Consider the following 25,009-nt stretch of genomic DNA (forward strand, 5'->3'; position numbering starts at 1 on the left):
CATTAACTACAAAAAAGTTTAGCATTCAATCAATCCAAAAATGCCATAGTACATCACAAATTCACACTTCAGGTCATTTTCAAAATAATTTACAATTTTAAAAAAATCCTTCAAAAACCTCTTATTTTTGATATTAAACCAAATCTTTCTTAAGTTACACCAGTTTATTCATTACATGATTTACAGATCAACTATATCTATTTTACTTTCAGCAAATAGATACTTAAATCAGAAAAGCTAGATCAGCAATATCTATCTAGAGGTGGCACGATGTTGGTGCTAACTGGCTTGCTCTCCCATGTCTGCTTTTATTATAGGTTGAATGTCCAAAATCCAGCTATCCCAAAAACCAGACATTTAAGATTCGTTCCCCCACTTCCCTTTCAAGGAGCACAAAATGGAGCACACTGGATGAAGAAGTGGTTATTGTAATATGATTTTCCTTTCCATACAAACTTTCCATGCAGTTTTTATGGAAAAGAAAAATTCATAGATTAAACATGGTTTTAATTTGATAAGCTGTGCTTCTTTGTAATTCTTTTTCAAAAACTGGAAAAATGAAAACCTGCAATGATCAGGTCCTGTTTGCTGGATTTTGCATGTTCTACTCCTACCTCTTTTGTCTTGAAAATGACACAATGTTTGCTCAGAGCTCTCTTCACAGCATTTTATTACTTTCTTAAATTTTGAGTAGTATTATTAATGTATGTATTCCAGACAGTGGCATGCTATTCTGCTTTCCTCCTTTCTTTTTTTTTTACTAGAGAAATTTATTTAGAGATATTTATATATTTTTTTTTAATGTATGAAAAGTGTGTGTGTGTGTGTGTGTGCGCGCGCGCGCTACATATTAAAGATGAACCTACTTCGTACTCATATACTTATTTATTCATATTTTTTGTTTATCTTTCCTCAGTGGATAAGTCACTAATTAACCAAACACAAAAAACTATATGGAATTTAAACAAAACTGACCATCAAACCCAGTAAACCTAAATGATTAACTATCATAAACAAGAAAAAAATATATATTCTCTCCCCCAACCTCAGTAATTTTAATTTTCCTATTTTGCATAGCTATAATTCCAATTGTGTTGATGTATGGTTATATCGAGATGTCTGACTTCATTCTCTTTAAAAATAATTTAAAATATATTTTGGATCTTTTACACAACTTCAAAAGCTGACTTCTTAAACAAGAGTTAAATTTTTTTTTTTTTTTTTTTTTTGTACCTCCAGAGCAAATGTTGCAGATTCTAAAGGAAATTGATCCACTTGTTCCAGAAATACCAAAATTGTCTCTACCATGTATCCATTGAAAAATATACCAGAATTTTAGGAACTTAATGAACAACTATACAATCATGGATATGATGTCTTAAAAATGAGTCTTTTTCATTTTAAAGTAGTTTAATCAAATATATAATATACTATGTACATTCTGTTTTCTTAGATATGTTTGCCATTCAGACAGTTTTTCTTAATGGCCAGTCTGCACTCCCTCTTAAGAAATCAGCAGTAATCTCTCATCACAGCAGTATCCCAGTGACTTTGGTACTGCTTTTCTATTATGGATATATTCTGATGAAAGCATTTCCATTGGTCATTACCTAAATCTCCCAAATTTTGAGGGGGAAAAAAAAAATTAATGGTAATGAAGAAAATGAATTTTCAAAGACATTCAGCAGTCTATATCTTTATGACATTTTTTTCTTTTCTTCTTCCAAGAAATAAAGGAAAAACTGCATTAAACAATTGCCTAGCTACTAGTTCAGTATCTTTTAGCTTTGTTTCAATACATCACCTAGGCGCCTCCATTGCCAGGTGGGCAGGAGCAGCAGTGCGTAGCACACGTTTCTTGATTAGACCGGGGTTCGAGCCCATGCCCACCAAATACGGAGGATGCGGAAAGGTCAGGGAATGACCACCGCATATCCCCGGAGCAATATGGCCTTAGTTGCTAATGCTCCTAAAAACCAAATAACAAACAAACAATACATCACCTAAGAAGTTTCTGTATTTGAGGTCCATTGAAAATTCCTTCTATCAATTTTGCATCTGATGAACTGGAAACACTTCCATTAGCTAGCAGAATCCACTTCCTTTTTTTATCCAGAGCTTTAACAAAATTCTTCATAATCCAAACTTTATATGTACAAGTGGCAGAAGAAGCTTTTTTGATCCAATCGGTGAAACATATGTTATTACATCTCCCTAGTACAGAATCCTTCCTCTGCTGCACAGTGTAATATTTTTCTGTTGCATGATTGTCCCTTAAAAATTGGGGGCGGGATATTTTGTGAAACCTCCCTATGGACCAGTGAGTAATTCATTTACTACCTTAAGATCACTATAAAATTCCAAACAAAGTCATGGTTTGTTATTTTATTCATTATCTTGGAGATAATTTGATATGTTTCTTTAAAGGCAACATCACAAAGTAGAGGAACTGATGGGAATACATTTTTGTTGTGCAGCAAAACTGGTTTTAAATATATGGCATTCATTAAGAGTATGTTCACTGTCTAGTTCATTTAGAAGACCACTAATATCTTTAAAGAAACACATAGCATCTTCTTATGAGATAATTTGAAAACATTTTGATATACTCGAATTTTAGTTGCTACTTCAAGTAACTTCCGCTGTTGTAACCCAGAAACAAGGAGTTCTGCATGCTCTTTAGATATGTTTATATTACGGACTAATTTAACTTTTCTTACTTAATTAATTGCAGAACATAATTTTGGTAGTCCAAATCTGTTGCACTAGCAAAGTGTGCAATGCAAGAATCCTCACAATGTTCATCACTGCTTTCTTCATCCCATGATTTTGTGGGATCCGGCATCTGCAAATCTTCATTATGTGGAACAAGCCTTATTGTAGATGATATATTAGAATGTGTGATGCTGTACTTGATTTTTTCTGAGAATAAAGATTTTCTGCATAGTAAGAATATCGGGCATCCCAGATATTCTTACTATGCAGAAATAGAAGTCTTTAATGTGGTATGGCTTTCACTGCACCATAGGCCTAGCAGAAGGCATACTTATTTTGCATATGTCATAACTTGGAGGTATGGTATTTTAAGCACTTGTCTGATATAAACTTGACTGTGGCTCCCAAGTCTACTCCTCTGCTAGAAATTCTATTCAGTGACTTGATCCATTCTATCATTTTATTTTTTATTTTATTTATTTTTTTGACTGGTGCAGCATAAGCCACAGGCTTCCTTGCATTTGGCCGCTGCTAATACTAAATACCACAATGCTATTCAGATTGCCAAAGGAGTATTTCCTACTTCACTCATCCAAATTCTCTATGTGGATGCCAGTGAACTACAATTTATGCTTTGCTGTTAGCTATTTTTATGCCATGATGGAAAAATTGCACATACAACTGCCAATCATCCCTTTGGATGATTGGCAGTTGTATGTGCCAACCATAGGATCCAAGAACTATCTCGAGATTTGTGCTTTCAGGTAGAGGTGTCCACCTTAGCTATGCAAATTCTTCCTCTCCAGTATATGCAATTTCCATCATGTGACTTAATTCTTAGGAACTGGCTGGAAGCTGAGATCTTGATTTGTGTGTTGACAACCCTTTGCAGCAACTGAGCTGAATATCCTGAGTTCTCGCCAGTATATACAAATGGTGCTCAAAGTCTGAAGTATCTGTGGGATCTGCTTGTGTCTTCCCAAGGAAAACTGTCTCTAGCCAAATTTCCCATGAATGTACCATATGTGCTTTCCGAGCTACATACAAAAGAAATGGCCTTGGATCATATAAAATCCCAACAATACTAAAAGGGTATTCTATATAGTCTCTCTAAGTGTATTACAGGCTATATCAAAGATGGACTGCCTTTTGCATAGGATATTGGTACCTGATGCATTTCTACATGCAAGGCTGATGCTCATCCTATATGTAGATACTGTGACACCTTTTTGACAATTTGGCACATTGTAATTGAATGTAAATGTTTGAATAGTCAATGATGTTTGTCTTTTATATATCTAACTGAACTCTAATATACTCACTCAATATTTAATGGATGATGACAACCATGTGCAAGATGTATTTAAATTTTCACACATTATTAATTTATACAGTTTCATTTTAGAGTATTTTTATCTCTTTTTTATCTCTTAACTGCTTTGTATTATATATTATATTACAAGTATCCTACATCATTTAATTATACACACTTTGTGTGTGTGTGTGTGTGTGCTGCGTGTGTGTGTGTGTGCTGCGTGTGTGTGTGTGTGCTGCGTGTGTGTGTGTGCTGCGTGCGCGCGCGCGCACGTGTATTTTTATGCCATTTCTCTTGGTGCACCATAGTCTTAGTTACTAATTAATGCATCATTAAAATTTTAAACAACCCAACCCAATCCACCACAAATGCAGTGCAATACAACTTTCAGACTTCCATTTTGAGACTGCTTTATCCAGTCTGACTTTCCTAGTGGTGAGGTGAGGTAATTTCCTTGGGTGATATTAATGTTCACAACTCCAGTTGGTTTCGGTTTTCGGGTTGCATGGACCTAGCTGGTTCAGATACTTTACTGGTAATCCAATTAAAATGAATGGTAATAGCTATTATCGTTCAATTTCTCACTCTAACTGAAGTCAGTTACTATGAAATCCATTGCTTTTTTGTTTCGTTTTTTTTTTAAATGTATCTATATAGTGTTATCATTTACAAGGTACATTTTATGATAAATTATTTTCATATACAGGATGAAGGAAATAGTCAAGCTCCAGTGAAAAAAACTGTAACAGGAACAGATGCTGATCTTCGTAGACTGTCACTAAGCAATGCCAAGCAGCTCTTGAGAAAGTTTGGAGTACCAGAAGATGAAGTAAGAGCATCTTTAGTCAAAACTACATTATTTCAAATTATTATTAATCATAAATTTTTATGATATTTATAATGGAATATAAACACACTAATGCACACTAATGTTGATAGCAAAGATTATTATATATTATTTCGCCCTGATTGGGGATTCCACCCCGTGACAGGTATTGCTAACAAGTGCATAGGGTGGTTGTTATGTGTGGTGTTGCTGTTGGTCAAGGAACTCTCTGACTATCCTACAGGTGTTCAGGATTGCGACTTTCTGAAGTTGTTTTGGTGCTCTCTGGGAGACCTGCTGCTGGGATGCTATGTAGGGTCTTTGTCACCATATTGACATGATGATCGGGATGGTCATTATGTGTTGCATATGCCACATCTCTTCGATCTCCTGTCTTAGGTTCTTGTACTTCCTGATTTTTTCCTTGTGCATTTTATGGAGGTTGCCAGTGTTGGACACTGCTATGTCAGTCAGATAGGTAGCCTTTTCCTTCTTGTTGACAAGGGTTATGTCCAGTCTGTTGTGCAGGATTGTCTTATACATTATTATGGAGCGGTCCCAGTACAGCTTGTGAGTTGGGGATCTCTAGTACTGCCTAGGGTTCCTGCTTGTAATATGGTACACTTTCGATCAACTGGTATTTCCTCACTAGCTTCTGATGTATTATCCTGGCTACCTGGTCGTGTCTACGAGTGTACTCAGTCTGGGCAATCACCTAGCATCCTGCAGTGATGTGTTAGATTGTTTCTGATGCAAGGTGGTATCGTCAACATGTGCCATTCAACACTCCGGGCTCCATGGCGATGTATTTTCTATAGATTCTGGTGTTGATTACTTGGTCTTGGATGGTGAGCATGAATCCTTCAGTCTCGGGAAACAATGTCCCGAGACTGAAGACAACAATGGCAAAATGGATTATATCCATTTTGCCATTGTTGCTTCTAGGAAGTTTGTCACTGTCAGATTGATTTTGTAGATCTTCAGTGTCTCTGTTAGCCAGCTATGAGGCATGGAGTTGAAGGCCTTGCAGTAATCGATGTAGGCCATGTACAGGTTGCAGTGCTTCTTGTAGGCTTGCTCTAGAACTCATGAGCCATGCATTGGAAGCAATTTTATCTATGTGATCTTGATGGAGGCGGTTGTAGTTATCTGTCATGGAGTGTCTTCTTTGCCCAACCTTCTAGCTTTTTTTGTGCTGTGTGGGCAGAAGGGAACTCCTCGCTTCAGTGGGATATACTGCTGTCTGTCTATCTTCCTTATGGCCTGGAAGAGTGCTGCTGTGTGTTTCTGAAAGTAATCCTTCAGATTCACTATCGCTGTTTTCTGTTTCTTGATAAGGTCTATTTAGCCCCTTCAGTCTCTCCACGGTTGACTTCGGGTCATGTTGCTACTGGCCATGATTGTCCTTTCTTTCTCATGATATCCTCCAACTCAGTGTTAGTCCAATCTATGATCCTGAAGGACTATGTTAGCACTGGGACTGCATAGGTGTTTATGGCTTTAACTGTGTTCTCTCCATTCAGCTTTGTTTTCAGCAGGTTTCTATGTCTCTGAGAGTATTTTTCAATCAGGCAGGCCTTGATTTCCTTGTGATGTAACTGCCAAGTCTGCATCATCCCAAGGTATTTGTAGGTCTCTCCCTCTGTCGTGATGTTGATCTTTGATCTCTTTACCAGTGTGTGCAACTGGTAATTTTGGCTGACTAATTTCCCCTGATGCAATCCATGGGTCTTGCATTTGTGTAGATCAAATTCCATCCTGATATCATTGCTGAATTCTTCGGTGATCCAAAGTAGTTGCTGGACTTGCTTCTCGAATGCCGCATAGAGCTTGTATCTATGTTATCCATGTACATCGGGTGGGTGAGGGTATACAAATTTTTCCTTTCTTCTTTGAGATTATATCCATACTTGCTGCTATGGTGGTAGTGAGTTCAGTGCTAGACATAACCACAGTGAGCTCAGTGCATTTCCCTGAAAGATTCCTCTCCTGATGGGGATCAAAGAGGAATCTTTCAGGGATTCCTCTGTGATCCCCATTTTGGCATTGTTGCTTCTAGGAAGTTTGTCACTGTCAGATTGATTTTGTAGATCTTCAGTGTCTCTGTTAGCCAGCTATGAGGCATGGAGTTGAAGGCAGTAATCGATGTAGGCCATGTACAGGTTGCAGTGCTTCTTATAGGCTTGCTCTATAACTGCAGTATCTATGGTTAATTGTTCCTTACATCCTTTCTGCTGTTCGGCCATTATGTTTTGGCTTTCCAAGTAGTCTGATATTTTCTTGGTTATGCAGCTGATCAGGATCTTGTACATTGTTGGGAGACAGGTGATTGGCCTATATTTCTCTGGGTTTCGTGTATATTGGTATTTATGATTCCTTGAGTGAGAAACTTTGAGATTGTCTCTAGGTGCCTTATCATTCTAGTAAACTGCTCTGCTAGGTGCTTGTGTGTGCAAGCGAGCTTCTTGTACCAGTAGTTGTGGACATTATCTATTTTTTGGGTTTGTGAGTTGTGGGAGTTCCTGATCGACAGTTTTACATCTTCCTCCTGAATCTCCTACTCTTTCATCTCTTGTACTTCCTTGGTTTTCTTTCATTCTAGTTCTAACTAGAGGGCTCAGCTTTTAAATCTTACTTCACTGCTCCGTATGTTGCCCCAGAACTCCTCAATTGTCTTCTGCTCAGGTAGTCCGTTTCCATCTTATCTGTCTCCTCCGAGACTGCTGTAGAAGGCGCTTTGGTCCTCATCGAAGATTCAGTTTTTATTTTTTGCTGGAGGCTGTGCTGCCATAGCAGCCACTAGAATTAATGGTCTCTTGTTTCTCTTCCATTAATTCTAGTGGCTGCTATGGCAGCACAGTATATGGCTGTGTGGCTGGCCTCCAGTGTTGCACCATTGTTATCGAGTAATGTGGTATTATTTCTTGATTGAGGTGGTCTTCACAGGATTCTGTTGGGTTTCTGCTTCAGTATCACATGAGTCTGTGGGGGTTCATTCCTTCGAATTTTGTTAGCGCCTTCTTCCATTTGTCTTCTATTCTGGATACCGTGACCTCATCTCTTTCCACTTCAGCTGCTCTGGGTTGTATTTCTTCTTGTTCTTCCTCCTCTGGTTCCGTGTTGTCCATATTCTTTGTTCTCTGCAGTTGATCGCTCACGTCCTGCTTGATTTTTTTCAAGCTTGCAAGAACTATCAGGCTCTTCATGGTCTTTCTCTGGTCCATAATTTTCTGTTTGTTGACCTGAATATGCGGGAATCATTCTAACCACTTGGTATGTAGTCTCGATCTGTATTGTCATATTGTCTCTAGCTTGGTTTTTCACAGTATGCCCACATGGCGAACGTATTCATTTCGATGCTCCACTTCATGCATTGGCATTTTCTTCCTTCCTGGGTGGTCACTAGCGCAGGAAGCACTTCCATTTGGTGGGGCTTAATGGTCTTGCCCTTCTCTTGTGGTAGCCATATGGGGGATTGTACCACTTGCTCCACTGTCTTCCTCGGGAGACTCTGATTTTCCAAACAACCCCTCTGCCTAAGGCCTGAGCATGAGTGACTTGATCCTGCGCCACACTCGATGCAGTATAATTATTATTTCTCTTTGAAATCATCCTTCTATGGAAAGGGACCTCTTTAGCTTTTGCTTAAGTCCAGTGGTAGTGTTAGTTCTTGGGAGTGACACCAAATGGCGACACTATACATTAATAGTAATAGATAGTCTCGTCACTATCTATTAATAATAATGACACCAGGTGGTGCCATCATTATTATGATTATTATTATTATACCATGATGGGTACTTGTACCAAGTGCACAGGGTAGTTATGTCTGACTGTTAATTACTGTTGATAAAGGAACCCTCTTACTATCCTACAAGTGTTGTGACTTTCTGGAGTTTTTTTTCATTTAGGTATTCTCTGGGAGACCTATTGCTGCTATGTAGTGTCTTTGGCACCATACTGGTGATTGCCTTGGTGATTGGGATGGTTTTTACTTGTTCCATATGCCATATCTCTTTGATCTCCTGTCTTAGGTCTGTGTACTTCCTGATCTTTTCTTTGTAGATTTTCTGGAGGTTGCAGTATTGGGCACCACTATGTCAATCAGATAGGTAGCCTTTTCCTTCTTGTCAACAAGAGTTATGTCTGGTCCATTTTTCAGGATTGTCTTCATCTATCATGGCCTGGGATTCATACTTGTAATAGGATACACTTTTTTTGATCAACTGTTACTGCCTCGCTAGCTTACGATGTATTATTCTGGTGACCTGTTGGTGTCTGTTAGTATACTCTTTCTGGGAAATCACCCTGCATCCTGTGGTGATGTGTTGGATTGTTTATGTGGCCAGGTAGCACTGTCAACATGTGTCATCAGTCACTCTGGATTCCTTGATGATGTGGTTTCAGTAGTTTCTGCTATTGATTACCTGATCTTGGATGACAAGCATAAATCCCTCAGTCTCAAGGAAGAGCAGCCCACTCGTGATCCATGCATTGGAAGCCATTTTATCTGTGTGGTCTTGATGGAGATCATTATAGTGTCTTTGTTTCTAGCTTTGCTTGTTACTTCTGGGCTGGAGGGATCTCCTTGCTTAGGTTGAGTGGGATGTGCCTCTTCCTTATGGTCTAGTAGAGTGGCACTGGGGAACCTGAAGGATTACTTCTGGAAAAACAGTTTCCAGAAGTAATTCTTCAGGTTCTCTATCACTTTCTTTTGTTGCTCTGACCATTCCTCCTCCTTTCTGATCTATGGTCAGTCTCTCTACAGCCAATTTCGGGTGGTTGTTGGCTCTTGATCATCATTGTTCTTGTCTTTGTCATAATCTCCTTCAGCTGTGTTATAGTGTATTCTATGATTCTGAAGGAATATGTTAGTATTAGGACTGCAGAGGCATTTATGGCTTTAATTGTATTCCCTCCATTCAGCTTTGCTTTGAGGAGACTTCTGAGTCTCTTATTGGTATTTTTCAGTCAGATAGGCCTTGATCTCCTTGTGTTTTTATTGCTGAGCCTGCATCATCCCCAGATATTGGTAGGTGTCTCCCTCTGTTATGGTTTTAATCTCTTTACCAATCTGAAGCTGGTAGTTTTGGCCGACTAATTTCCCCATATGCAATCCATGGATGTTGCTTTTGTCTAGGCTAGATTGCATCCTGATGTCAGTGTTGAACTCTTCAGTGATCTGGAGTAGCTGTTGGAGTTGATTCTTGGTTGTGGCATAGAGTTTGATGTCATCCATTTTCATCAGGTGAGAGAGGGTATACAGATTCTTTCTCCCTTCTTTTAGGGTATATCCATACCTGCTGTTATCGAGCATGATGGAGAGTGTGTTGAGTGCTAGATATAATCATAGTGGGCTCAGGGTATCAAAGAGTTCTCTCCTGATGAGGATCAGTCTGCTTGTGATGTTCTTGACCTTGACGGTGGTACTCCATTTCACCATGCTTGCTTGTTGGAAGTTTGTTACTATCGGATTGACTTTGTAGATCTTCAGCATCTCTGTTAGCCAGCTGTGAAGCATGGAGTAAAAGTCTTTGCTGTAGTTGATGTAAGCTGTGTGCAGGTTGCAGTGCTTCTTGTAGGTTTGCACTATAACTATGGCATCAATGTTTAATTGCTCCTTGCATCCCTTCTGCTGCTCATCCATTATGTTCTGACTCTCCAAATGGTCCAATATCTTTCTTGTTTATGCAGCTAGTCAGGATTTTGTACATTATTGGAAGACAGGTAATTGGCCTGTATTTTGCCATGTTTCTTGTATCTTTGTCCTTTGCCTTCAGGTATGTGATTCCTTGAGTAAGAAACTCTGGGATTGTGTATGGGTGACATCATTTGGGTGAACTGCTCTGCTAGGTAATTGTGTGTGTGTGCAAGTGAACTTCTGGTACCAATAGATGTGGATATTATCTATTCCTGAGGTTAGCACAAAGTGCATTAGAAGGTTTAATATCCTCCATGCCTACTCCTCATATTTGTGGATGTCTTCTTGAATACTTTTCTCCACCTATATTGTGCCCCTGTGCAATTATAATTACACTATGGGTACCATCTGCCAGGGATAGAGTCATATGATGGTTAGATTCCAGCTACCATCAAGATATCCATGTTGCAATTGGAGAATTTCAAACATTTCTACAAAAGTCTCTATGTGGAATCAAATTAACCATTTTTGTCATTTGACAAAGGCAGTTGTTCCTAAATATGCTTTTAAAGTGGAATCCCTGCCAGACAATCCAATGTGGATGTCCCATGTTGAACTATGTTTGGAAAGTCTTTATAATGCTCATCAGACTCCCAAACATCCTTTCAGTATTTGTATTCTAGAACTACTTAGAGATTTATGTAGATATGTTTTAGAGATCTACAGTAGATATGGTTGCCCAGTTAACAAGGCAACCCCTTCCACCCTGGCATGTTCAATGTCTTCAATGTGACTTTCCCTTTAAGAACTGGGAAAAGTCTGTTGTTTTATCTGTTTACCTGCAACTCTATTCAGCATGAGCTAAACCTTCTGACTTCTTGGTGGTTTATACACTGTCTTGAGGTGATAACTGTCCATGTCTTGAGGTGATAACTGGGATATGCTGCTGTATTTCCATTTTCCAGATGGTACAATATCTGAACAGATCCCCCTCCCCTCTGCAACATATAAACTGCAGAGTTGTATGATGTGGAGCTAGCCTCGAACTACATACTTTCATGCTACCACCAGAAATGTATTATATATATATATATACTATATACTGATTCTCTAAGTTCATTGCAGGCTTATCAATAAAGTATGAAATTATTAATTTTTTAAAAATTATAAATTTGTATAAATATATAAACTTGTTTTCAAATTATTGTGTATACACTTGCTTCTTTATCAAGATTTACTTATGTTTAGTTTTATACAGTTTGGCATGGTAATTTATGGATTAATGTGATACACTGATTTCTAATGCATTTAATTTTTGGACTTGTTTTTCCTGGCCTAAGGCACTCGTGCACCAATAAAAAAGCAAACCAGGCAACCAAACATTGGCAGCACCTACAACAGAATTTTTGTAAACATATTAATGCATGTGAACTCTCTGGTATACAAAAATTAGATTTATATAAAGTAAAGCTTAATAAATAAGATGAATGCATTATGTTTTTGACTACACACATTTATTTCCTGCACCAAAATAATAAAAATGGATATGTTTACTTTATGTAACTGTTATATCCATATTCGTGTCACAGTTAGGCTTAATTATAAAACATTTCATGATATTCTTTTTATTAAAATGAATTAAATTTTTTATAGCTTTATCATAAGCTTCATAAAATTTTGTGAAGATCTTCCAGTTCAACCTCACGTTGGAATTTTATATAATTAAATAAATATTACTATAATTAATGTGAAGTTTTATTTGGAAGTGGTTATGGCATTGTTGTTTAATGTATGCTAAAATATAATAATAATGAGAAATACTTTTAAATGTACATGTTGTGTGAAGTATGAATTAATCTCATCCTCCAACACACATTCCAAACCTTGCCTGATGAGTTGAAGGAAATGTAAAGTTCAAATTTGTTATCCAGTCAATTTAAAATTTGCATAGTTCCTTTTTTTTTTTTTTTTTTTACTTTAATTCTCTCTCTCTCTATTTATTGATGATAAATTATGGACATACAAACTTTAATTCTAGATTAAGAAGCTGTCACGATGGGAAATTATTGATGTGATTCGTACTTTATGTACAGAGCAGGCTAAAGCAGGGGAAGAAGGTAAATATTAAAACATTTGAAATCTAAGTGTTAACATTATTTGTGCAGTATGGATTTCATCCTAATGAAGTTTAAGAGCCTATTATAAATGTAAAGAAATTGGAAAAAGCATAGTCATTAGAATTTTTCTCTCCTTTAAAAATGCATCATCAACTGTTAATCCCTAAATATTTGGTTTATTCAAAATGTAGAAGATAGAAGACATAACGCTGAAAGCGGTGATAAACAATTTGATAAATAAAAACACTATACTGTGTTGAGTTTTCGTAATTTTAAAGTGGGCTGTGTAATGGATTGTTAAGGTTTAAAAAGTCTGACATTATGAAAACACAACACAAAGTTGCGTGAATTTAGTTTACTCTTTTCAAATGACGTTTCAGTTTTATAGCGGCAGCTGTCTTGTTGTTTAGCTTGTTGTCTATTGTTCCATGCATCTCAGTTTTCCTGAAACACTCAATTTTAAATTACTTCCAGTTTTAAGTTAACAAATTAAGTGGCTTTAATTTACCTAATTAAGACGGAATAAATATGTTTATTCATCCTGAATTTGGTAATTCAAAGTCTCATTATTTTCTTATTTTGATATTTCAGATATGGTTTGAGATTAGATTTGTTTGAAACTTCAGTTTAGAAGAGAACTTTTTTGTCATCTGAACTAAATATTCCCATGATTTTAGCTGTTTATTTTCTATTCTAACCAATTTATTATGGTTATTCAGTCCTCATTTATTGCAATTCTAAACTTAGTTACTTTATTTGTTTAATATCTAGTAGTTAGTGCAGTGCTTTCCAAACTTTGACTACAATACACTTTGCACATGCTAAAAATAATTTGACACCATACCTCTTTTGTTCCTTATGATAAATGCAACAGTGGGCAACTTCTTCTGAGCCAAAAACATGTAGACAAGAATAACCACAGTATAAACTAGTCTACAGAGTTGGGCTCTCTAAAGCAGATTACAAATAGTCTTTGGATAAGAATGAAATGAAAAGTAGCAAAGAATTCTTTGCTACTTTTCATTTCAGAAAGAAAGTAAGAAAGTGTTAAGAAAGTAAATGCATGACCCACATTGGTCCAGTAGATATTTTAAATTAATATTTTAGTTTTGGCAAATGGTGAAAGAGAGCAAGCTTATACAACATCAACCAGAAGAGGTGGAGGAGGAACTTTCCAGTTCACCTATTCATCCCATCCAATATTTTGTCGAGTTATTTCTTGAATTTATTCAAGCTATTCACTTCCACAGCAACAGATGGAAATTTGTTCAAGCAATCATCCTTTCTCAGTTTGAATATGGCTCCTTGTGTGTAGTCTGAGCAAGAGGAAGAACCTCATTAGCATTTAGCTTGCTTAATCCATTCAAATCCTTAAACACCTCAACAGATCACCTTGCAGGTGTCTAGTCTTCAGATGCTACAATTTGCAGGACTGAAGCCTTTCATAGGTTCTTCTTCGCCAATCTCCTTGCCCTTTTCTGTATCCGCTCCAGCAGCTCTACATACTTTCCTAAAGTTAGGCCTCCAGACCTGTTATGCAGTAGTCAAGGCATAGCCTGATCGTTCCTTATACAATGGAACTGACTGCACAGTTAAACCCAGGTCCTTTTTATTTTCCACTACCCTCAGTGTAGTACCACACAGTTGGTACATTCATTTGGAATTACTGCTACCTATATGCAGAACTTTGCATTTGTCAATGTTGAACCTCAATTACCTTTTCTCAGCCAAAATGGCTAATTTTTCTAGATCTTGTTGATGCAGTAGCATAATGTTGTTACTATCATTAACCATCCTGCTAACCTTCATATCATCTGTAAACTTAGACATTAACCCTGATATACCTGATTTTTATGTTATTCTGTACCAATTGTGTGGTACCACATTCAAGGTAGTGGAGAAAAAAAACGACTTAAGAGTAATTGTATAGTATGAAATGAAGTTTTCAGAGCAGTGCAGAGAGCTTGTGGGATAAGCTTATCTCATTATCTCATTTATAGGACAAATTTTAAGCTGTGTTTTGAGTTTGGAAGCTTCATTTTAGGAAGGATCTTGAATTGTTGGAACAGGTGAAGAGAAGAGCAACAAGTTTATTTGGGGACACAAAATGTACTCTTATCATGAAAGAATTCAGTTTTGCAAATGGAAGCATTTGGCACCTCCGTAACCAGGTGGGAAGGAGCAGCAGTGCGTAGCACATGCTTCTTGATTAAACTGGGGTTCGAGCCCGTCACCACCAAATACAGAGGATGCAGAAAGATCAGGGAATGACCACCGCATATCCCCGGAGCAATATGGCCTTAGTTGCTAATGCTCCTAAAAACCAAATAACAAAAAAATGGAAGCACTTAAACTAGGCACCTGCAACGAGATCTGACTGAAGTCTTTAAAGCTTTACTCCTTCTCAGATAACAGTTCTTTCCAGTTTGTTCATAACTGATATAATTATTAGGTATGTATTTATTTATTATTTGTCTGTCATAAAGAGCTTAGTATATTTCATGGCATGTAATCCATATTATAGATTATTAATAAATTTTAATGTTATGTTTCATAAAATACGCCTTATGTTTATCTGTATTTTAACATTTATAAAGTTTTATTTCATTAAAATACCAGCATTTTAATTAAACATGTTTTATGTTCGATTTTAATTTCAGATAAAAATTCTTCCAAATGTTATATGTTATACGAGATCATCAAGAAAAGATAACACTTTTGAATAACAATATTTTTTGGTGTATTGTGCTGCCATTGGTGACTTTGCTGTCATTAAAGCTTAAGACATGGGTGTTTATCATTCAAGTTAGCATTCAATATGTGATCTCTGTGCATTCAATAACATTTCAAAAAAAGTGTTGAATACATAGAGATGTAAAAGATGCCCTCCACAATATCTGTAATTTCAACATTTTCTTCAAGACTATGCGAGTTATTCTTGTGTACTTTGAGTTTCAGGCATCTCCACTGGATTAGTGGTTTTTTTCTGGTGGTAGTTCTGAAAATATGGTCCATTAAGACTATATAGTTCTGAAAATATAGTCCATTAAGCAATTTTTGATTGTTATAAGTCACTGCAAAAATTCATAATGGACAAGATTCTCTATAAAATTTATTACAAGCTTGTAGACTTTTAATTTTACAGGAGGAAAATCTTTGTTGCAGTTTGTCTCAGAAATTATACATCTTTCACTCCCATTTACACTTTTCTACAGATAACCTTGGACTTTTATGTGGTGAATGTTTTGCTTATTTTTCTTGATAAAACCTTTTTACATAAAATACATGCTGCTCAGTGGTGTGCTTCAGCTTTCTGATAGAATTTTCCCATTAGGGTGCATCACTAATCAGTAAAAGAACTGCTGTGTCTTACATACCTAATAACACCAAGCTCATCATTGCCACTGCAAAACATCAAAAAATATAGACATTCAAAAATATAGCCTTTCCTTTCTTGATGACTGTTTCTCCGACATTTGCGGAGTTATGATTTTTGAAAATGGCTAATTGAAAAATTTCTCAGTTATAATGTTGGGCAATTTATTTCATATAGCATTTGTGTCCACCTGTGCTAATTTCTCTTTATGCATTTTATTGAACTGAAAACTGTGGTCTGAAGATAAATTTCAATACAGAAATCCAAAACAACCAATTTTTAGGTTTGTTTGTTTGTTATTTGGTTTTTAGGAGCATTAGCAACTAAGGCCATATTCCTCCGGGGATATACGGATGTCATTCCCTGACCTTTCCGCATCCTCCGTATTTGGTGGTCATGGGCTCAAACCCCAGTCTAATCAAGAAGCATGTACTATGCACTGCTGCTCCTGCCCATCTGGCTACGGAGGCGCCCAATTTTTGGGTGCCTTAACATATATATGCATTAGCACCTATTGCCTTCACCATGTCTGTTCCAGTGGATGGATTGTCATGAAATTTTATATTTGGTTCATATAGAAAGATTTGTTAAGCCATCACAAATTTTATTAAAATTGAACAAATAGAAACCAGCAATTATTATTTTTTCCATCCAATTGTATAGAAAAAAGAGCTTCATAAATTAAATTGTTGTTTAAATGCATTATTGTTAGCTTTAGACAGTTTGTGCACGCTTTGCTTGTATTGTTATGTAAGACTCCTGAATGACTTGCTTGTGAGGGGATATATACATATACAGAAGAGACTACATACGTATAGAAAAGAGACTTAAAAGTATATGAAAGAAGAGCAATAAATGTTATACAATTATAATAAACTGAATGGCTAAGTTTCAAGAGCATAAAACTATAGAGTTTTATTAAGTGTTTTATAAAGTTATAATCTTAGTAATTAATTGATAAGGAGCTAACTATATTTATTTTTAAATTCAGTTAATCACAGAAAAAGAAAAAAGTACAATGTACCTGAAATGTAACTCACTATGCACATTACCTAAACTGTAATGGAAGTATATACATTGTCTGATATTTAGGCATTACTTAACTAGAAAAAGTTCAATCGATATCACATTTCCAGAATATGTTTTGTTGGTCCCTGGAAAGCTTTAAGATCGGTCATAGCCTCTTCCCCACGACCACAGAAGTCTATTCATATAAATGAAAATGTACAGGCTGGCCTCGATTAACACGATTAATTCGTCCCACGAGCGCATCACGGAAACGCATTAATCGAATATAATAATCAATAGGAAAAATTATAATTTGGTCCATGACCTTCTGGAATGTCCATAAAGAATTTTAAAAATACCTTTTAAATAACTTTTTAACTGTATACAATGTAAAAGATAATGAAAATAATTATGGAATTAAATGTTTATTGCATAAAACAGTGGTTCTCAAACTGTGCGCCTCAGAATATTTTAAATTTTCGAGGGAAACATAGCGATACTCGACATCAGTCAGACACCGTGCGAACTATTAGCTCGAGGTAGTTCACAGTTTCACCATTTCTTATTAAGTTGTTTGGATTTAACTACTTAATAAACGGAACTGTTAGGTATTTATTTTGGTCTAGGTGCGCCATGAAAAAATTACTGAGACACTAAGGGTGCCGTGAACCAAGAAAGTTTGGGAACCTCTGACATAAAATACACAATGAAGAAATGACTGTTGCGGAAGGATGGTTGCAGAATAGATGAGGAGGTTTGCCTTCAGCCAGCAGGTGGTTGACTGTTGGAACACCAGGCTTCCATCTGGTGTTGTGGAGATGGGAAGTTTCAATAAATTTAAGGAAGAACTAGACAAATTATTGGAGGCAGTGGACAATTGATTAGAGAGGTTTTTTTTTTTTTTTTTTCCTTCTTTTTTTTTGGCTGATGCTTTATTAACTTGCTTCTTATTTCACTAATAATAATAATAACATACTCCTTCAGGATCATACATTGGACTAAGACTGAGCTGGAGGATATCATGAGAAAGATGAGGACAATGATGACCAGGAGCCACCAGCACCACCCGAGATCAACCATGGAGAAACTGACAGTAGCTCAGAAAGAGGGAGGAAGGGGTCTGATAGAACTCATTGAGCAATAGAAAACAGTAATAGCTAACCTGGAAGATTACTTCCATAAAAATGCAGCAAAACTCTACCAGGCCATGAGCGGGATGCTATTCGCTGAGACTGAAGGATTCATGCTTGCCATCCAAGACCAGCAAATCAACACCAGAAACTATAGAAAATACATAGCCAAGGAGCCCAGAGTATCAGATGACACATCAACTATGCCACCTGGCCCCAAAATTGATACTGTATTACAAGTACTAACCCAAGGCAGTACTAGAGACCCCAACTCACAAGCTGTACTGGCACCGCTCCATAATAACAGACAAGACAATACTGAACAACAAACCAGACATAACCCTTGTCAACAAGAAGGAAAAGGCTACCTATCTGATTGACATAGCAGTGCCCAACACTGGCAACCTCCATAAAACACACAAGGAAAAAATCAGGAAATACATGAATCTAAAACAGGAGATCAAAGAGATGTGGCATATGCAACACGTAATGACCATCCCGATCATCATGTCAACCACCGGTATGGTGCCAAAGACCCTACATAGCATCCTAGCAGCAGGTCTCCCAGAGAACACCTAAACAACTTCAGAAAGTTACAATCCTGAACACCTGTAGGATAGTCAGAGTTCCTCGACCAACAGTAACACCAGACATAACAGCCAACCCGTGTACTTGGTAGCAATACCCATGAGACATATGGCAGAGAAGAAAAATCCCAGGCAGGAAGAAATAATATAAGAGCAAACAATAATAACAATATATGAGATGTGGCAATAAAAGTCCCAGACTGGTACAATAAAAAGAACGCAAAGGGAAGGAGCATTAGCATTAGTAGAAGCATTTGATGCAAGAAAGCAAGCTTATGCAGCATCAGCCAAAAATTAAATTAAAATAAATAAATAAATAAATAAAAAATATCCACTTCCACTTCACCCCTCTGTTCGTTCAAAATACCTGTCCAGCTGAGCCTTAAACTTATTTAGGCTATCAACTTCCACGACAGGGGATGGAAGTCTGTTCCACCAACCAACCACCTGCTGGCTAAAGGCAAATTTCCTCACGTCTATCCTACATCTGTCTTTCCTCAATTTGAATTTATGCCCTCTCAGGTGATTTTTCTGAGCAAGAGGAAGAATCCCATCAGCATTGAGCATGCTCAAACCATTCAAGGCTTTATACACCTCAATCAGATCACCTCGCTGGTGCCTAGTCTCCAGACACTGTAATTTGCAAAACTTAAGCCTTTCTTCATAAGAGCACCCCTTTGTTCCATTCACCAATCTTGTTGCCCTTCTCTGTACTCTTTCCAGCATCCCTACATCCTTCTTGAAATGAGGCCTCCAGACCTGTATACAGTACTCTAGGTGTGGCCTGACCATTGCCTTATACAAGGGAATAATGACCTCCTTATCCCTGCTAGAAAAATTCCTATATATCATCGACAATACACCATGAGCTACTCTTGCAGCCCCTCTGCACTGCTCAGAAAACTTCATATCTGCCTGCACAACCACCCCCAGGTCCCTTTCATTATCTACCACTGTCAGTGTAATACCACAGAGTTGATACGTTGCTCTGGGGTTGCTGTTTCCCATATGTAGTACTTTAAGTTTGTCAATGTTAAACTTCATTTGCCACCTCTCAGCCCATCTGCTCAACCTTTCCAGATCCTGTTGCAGTAGCATAGTGTCAATAGTGTCCTTGACAACCCTGCCAACCTTCGTATCGTCTGCAAACTTGGACATTAAGCTTGATATACCATCATCAATATCATTTATAAATACAGAAAACAATAATGGACCCAATACTGAACCCTGAGGGACTCCACTAATAACATTAGTCCACGATGAGCAGTGTCCATTGATTACCACTTTCTGTCTTCATCCCCTCAACCACCCTTTATCCATAGCAGCAATTTGCCTCCAATGCCACACTGCTCCAATTTGTGCAGCAGTCTTCCATGTGCAACAGTATCAAAAGCCTTTCTAAGAACAAAGTATATATCAAAGTTATTCCCTGCATCCAGTTCTTTTGTGACAATAAAATGAATAAAAATTTATTCATTTTGAATAAAATTTGAATAAAAATAAAACAATAAAAATTGTTTTATTTTTATTCAAAGTAATCACCACCTGATTGAATGCCCTTATAACACACTGTAAATATTTCTGAAAAGAGTTAGTGAAGGCATCCAAAGAGATGATGTTCGATTTGGCCTCAACATTTTGAAATCTCTTTGCTTTCAAGGTGGTTTTAGTTGGGAAACACTAAGAAATCAATTGATGCTAGATCTTGAGAGTATTGTAGATGGATTTATCTTTGCAATACCATGTTTCCTCAGGAAAGTTTTCACAACAAGTATAGAATTAGCAGAAAAATTGTTGTGCAACAAGAACCAGCTGCCTTTCTCTTGAAATTATGGCCCCAACCAGGAAATACACTTGAATAGTCTTTCAAGCACCTGTATGGTGAATGCAGCATTCACTCTCTCCCCTTCAGGTAACCATTTCTTGTGAATCACATCCTGTTTGTCAAAAAACAGAATGTGATCCACACGATCAGCATCTTGATCCCAAACTTCTGTAAATGAAATTTTTTGGACCATGGAGATGATTTTGAAGTAGTAGTAGTGGCATGTAATGCAAGAAAGCAAGTGCAAATTATGCAGCATCAGCCAAAAAAAAATTTTTTTTTTACAAAACAATTCCCTCTAAATGTTTGTCCAGTTCCTCCTTAAATTTATTCAACCTATCAACATTTTGAAATGATGGCAGCTTGTTCCAGCAATCAAACACCTACCCACTGGCTAAAGGCAAATTTCCGCACATCTATTCTACATCTGTCTTTCCTCAATTTGAATTTATGCCACCTTAGGTTCGTAATCTAAACAAGTGGAAGAATCCCATCAGAATTTAACGTGCTCAACCCGATCAAGGCCTTATACACCTCAATCAGATTACCTCGCAGGTGCCTAGTCTCCAGCTGCTGCAATTTGCAGAACTTGAGCCTCTCTTGGTAAGAGGATCCCTTCATTCCCCTCACCAACCTTTTTGCATTTCACTGTACACGCTCAAGCAAATCTATATCCTTCCTAAAATGAGACCTCCTGACCTGTACGGAGTACTCAAGGCGTGGCCTGACCATTGCCTTATACAGAGGGATAATCACCTCCTTTTCCCTGCTAGCAAAATTCCTATATATCATTGACAAAACCCCATGACCTGCCTGGCAGCCAGTCTGCATTGCTCAGAAAACTTCATATCTCACTGCACAATTACTTCCAGGTCTTTTTCATTTTCTACCACATTAAGTGTATTACGACACAGTTGGTACGTTTCTCTGGGGTTACTTCTCCCAATATGCAGTACTTTGCATTTGTCAATGTTAAACTTCAGTTGCCACTTCTTAGGCCATCTGCCCAAATTTTCTAGATCCTGTTGCAGTAGCACACTGCCATTATTGTCATTAACAACCCTGCCAACCTTTGTAACATCTTCAAACTTTGACACTAAGCCTGATATACCTTCATCAATATCATTGATAAATATACAAAACAACAGAGGTGCCTCCGTAGCCAAGTGGGAAGGAGCAGCAGTGCGTAGCACACGCTTCTTGATTAGACCAGGGTTCGAGCCCATCACCACCAAATACGGAGGATGCGGAAAGTTCAGGGAATGACCACCGCATTTCCCAGAGCAATATGGCCTTAGTTGCTAATGCTCCTAAAAATCAAACAACAACAAAACAGGACCCAACACCGAACCTTGTGGGACTCCACTAATAACATTAGTCCACAAAGAGCAGCACCCATTGATTACCACCCTCTGTCTTCTCCCACTCAATCACCATTTTATCCATTGTAGCAACTTACCCTTAATACCATTCTGCTCCAATTTGTACAATAGTCTTCCATGCGCAACAGTATCAAAAACTTTGCTGAAATCCAAATATATGATATCAAAATTATTTTTTGCATCCAGTTCCTTTGTGACCACATCATAATACCCATTCAAATTTGTCAGACAAGACTTTCCCTTAATAAACCCATGCTGTGTCTGAATTATTGTTGCAGTCTTGTCTAGATGATCCTGCAATGCAGGATCCATTATTTGACTCCATTGACTCCATTATTTTACCCGAAACAGAAGTTAAACTAACTGGTCTGTAATTACTCGTGTGACCCTTCAATCTCCCTTTGTGAATTGGGGATACATTTGTAAACAAGTGCAAGAAGAATCACCTTCACCTCTGCCTACGGCTACTATTAAACTATTAGTCCTTGTATCCCCCCCCCCAAGCTATCAGTTTTCCGACCTACCTAACACTGCCTCGATAGCATCAGCAAATATTCTTGCACCGTTTCTATTTAAGTGTATCCCATCCCTTTAGAAGCAGTCTCTCCTGTTAACAAGTACAGACCAGGCTGAAAAAAAATTCTATCTCTTGAGCCTTGTACAATCTTTCCAGGGCCGAATTGATTGACAAGGCTCTCATCATATACTCCCTCCTATTGTGTCTGGGCAGAATTCCAGACACGATACTGCATGCTCAAACGCTTCGTCTGTGTGTTATGCTGAAACACATAGAACTCCTCCATTGACAAGTCAAGGAAATTATGACTGTCTTCCCAAGTTTTGATGAATTTTTCACATGATGATGCTCCTCATTACTTCTCATCAGTTTGTTGTGTGGCACAAATTTTGCACAGACCTTTTCACCCCTTCAGTCTTCATGCAGAATTTGACAAATCATCTACTTATTCCTATCCAATCATCCATCATTCTGAGGATCAAACAAGAAACCTTTGCCGCAATTTCCTGAACTTCTGCAACTCTCCCTTCATTTCAAGTGGTTGATGGAAAAACAAAAAAAATGCTATTCCATTCAAACATGCTGGTATGACTTTTCATCAGCATAAACAATTCTGTTGCAGATTTCCCAGTTTACAACAAAATTTGAAATTTTTTCATTGCTCCATTGCAAAATTTTGACACGAAAAATTAATGTTACTAATGAAACTGGTTGTTACTTGCAGCCTGTCAATCTACCAGACTGTCTCTGTACCACCATCTGTTGTAGGAAGTTTGAACTACAACGTACCACGTGGATTTATTTTAAAGCTCATTGAACATGACTACAGCAGCCACCAGTTTAGGAACTTTATTGCCATACCTGTTTTATATATATATATTTCAGATACTATAGCTCACTTCCATTTTTAAGTTCATTTCAAGTTTTGTATGCAGTTAAACACATGAAATTGTAAATTAGCTACGAGTATATGCACATTTCTGCATATATGAATATAAATATTCCAATGTATAAATATTAAAAAATAGATAAACAATGCACCTATATATATGCAGCATACATAATTATTATTTTTTTATTTTATATTTTTTGGGATGAAACTCTGTTGGATATAGCACAATCTCTGAAAAAAAAAAAAAAAAAAAAAAAAAAAAGCGTGGTCGTGATGCATCTGACAGGTTGCAATTATGCCATGAAAACCATAAATTTCTCTTCAAAAATTGGTTCAGTAAAACAGTTTCATGATTATGGTTTCTATAGTAACATTAGCATATCAAAGCTAGCACCACACATAGAATGATTTCTTAATAAGTCAGATGTTAATGATGCCAATATTTTAATTAAGCTTCCAAATGATTATACAGTATATTATATCCAATGAACACATTGGTTATTAAGAAATATAAATTGAACTTTAATATAATATACAGGTAACCCTCGTATAACACTGTTATTAGGTTCCTGTAAAATATCATGTTGTGTGAAACTGTGTTATACAGGACTAAGAAAAAGTACGGGGAGGGGGGTGGATTACATTCCAAAAACTAACAAAAATACATCATTCTGCATTTCGCATATCTTCTGCTCTCTTTAAAAAATCAGTAATCTGGATTTGTTTGCTTTTGCTTGGTAAATCTTTGTGAATTTCATCATATGGAACTAAGCTCCCTTATGAACTTTGAAGCTCCCTTTTGAACTTTGGGCTCCTTTTATTCAAAAATCTGCATTCAAAAAATAAGATTCTAATTGTTCGGCAAACTTTACGCCTTTCCCTATGCTTTTTAGTGGAAAATTTGTTTAGTATTTTACCTCTGATGCCATTTGCACCAAATCCGCTATGCCAGCTTCTTTTTAGTATTCGTATTAATATTATTAATGGCCACATGGTGCAAGAAAGCTTATGGCTTATGCTGCACCAGCCAAAAAAAAAAAAAAAAAAAACCCAAATATAACAATGATAAAAAAATAAATAATAATAATAATAATTAATAAAAGAAAGGGAAATTAAACCTATCATCCTATGTGCTTCCCTGAAGGTACTATCCAGATGACCTTTGAATTTCCCCAGACTGTCAGCCTCTACCACCCATGTAGGCAACTTATTTCAGTAATTTATAACTCGCTGGCCAAATTAAAACTTCCTGCAGTCCAATCTAAACATTTCCCCCCATAACTTTAATTTATGTCCCCTAGTTCTAGCATCATTTATAATCTTGAAAATTTTGTCCTCATTCATTTTACTGATGCCTCTCAGAGCCTTAAACACCTCAATCAAATCTCCTCTAAGGTGTCTAGTTTCCAAGCTCTGCAACCCACATATTCGAAATCTTTCTTCATAAGGACGCCCTTTTGCTGATCTCACCAGGCGATTTACTCGTCTTTTCACCCTTTCAAGAAGCTCGATGTGGGCTCCATACTTGAACACAGTATTCCAAGTGTGGTCTAACATAAGCCTTATATAATGGGATTATCACGTCCCTATCTCTACTTGCAAAAGTTCGATAGATCATTGATAGGACACCATGGGCCTTCCTTCCAACCTGTTTACAATGCTCAGAGAATTTCATGTC

The 25,009-nt window shown here is 37.1% G+C and overlaps 1 protein-coding gene across 1 annotated transcript in view; it reads left to right on the forward strand.

Annotated features, from left to right (window-relative positions):
* Positions 1–25,009, forward strand: part of Taf1 (TATA-box binding protein associated factor 1) — an 818,869-nt gene that overhangs the window by 495,186 nt on the left and 298,674 nt on the right. The window contains exons 22-23 of the mRNA XM_090374096.1: positions 4,737–4,859; positions 12,536–12,614. Of these exons, the coding sequence (XP_090230222.1) occupies positions 4,737–4,859; positions 12,536–12,614 (202 nt within the window). The remainder of the gene's footprint in view (positions 1–4,736; positions 4,860–12,535; positions 12,615–25,009) is intronic.

Source organism: Mastigoproctus giganteus, chromosome 5, assembly GCF_048544385.1.
Source record: "Mastigoproctus giganteus isolate SK-2022 chromosome 5, ASM4854438v1, whole genome shotgun sequence".
Classification (NCBI taxonomy): domain Eukaryota; kingdom Metazoa; phylum Arthropoda; class Arachnida; order Uropygi; family Thelyphonidae; genus Mastigoproctus; species Mastigoproctus giganteus.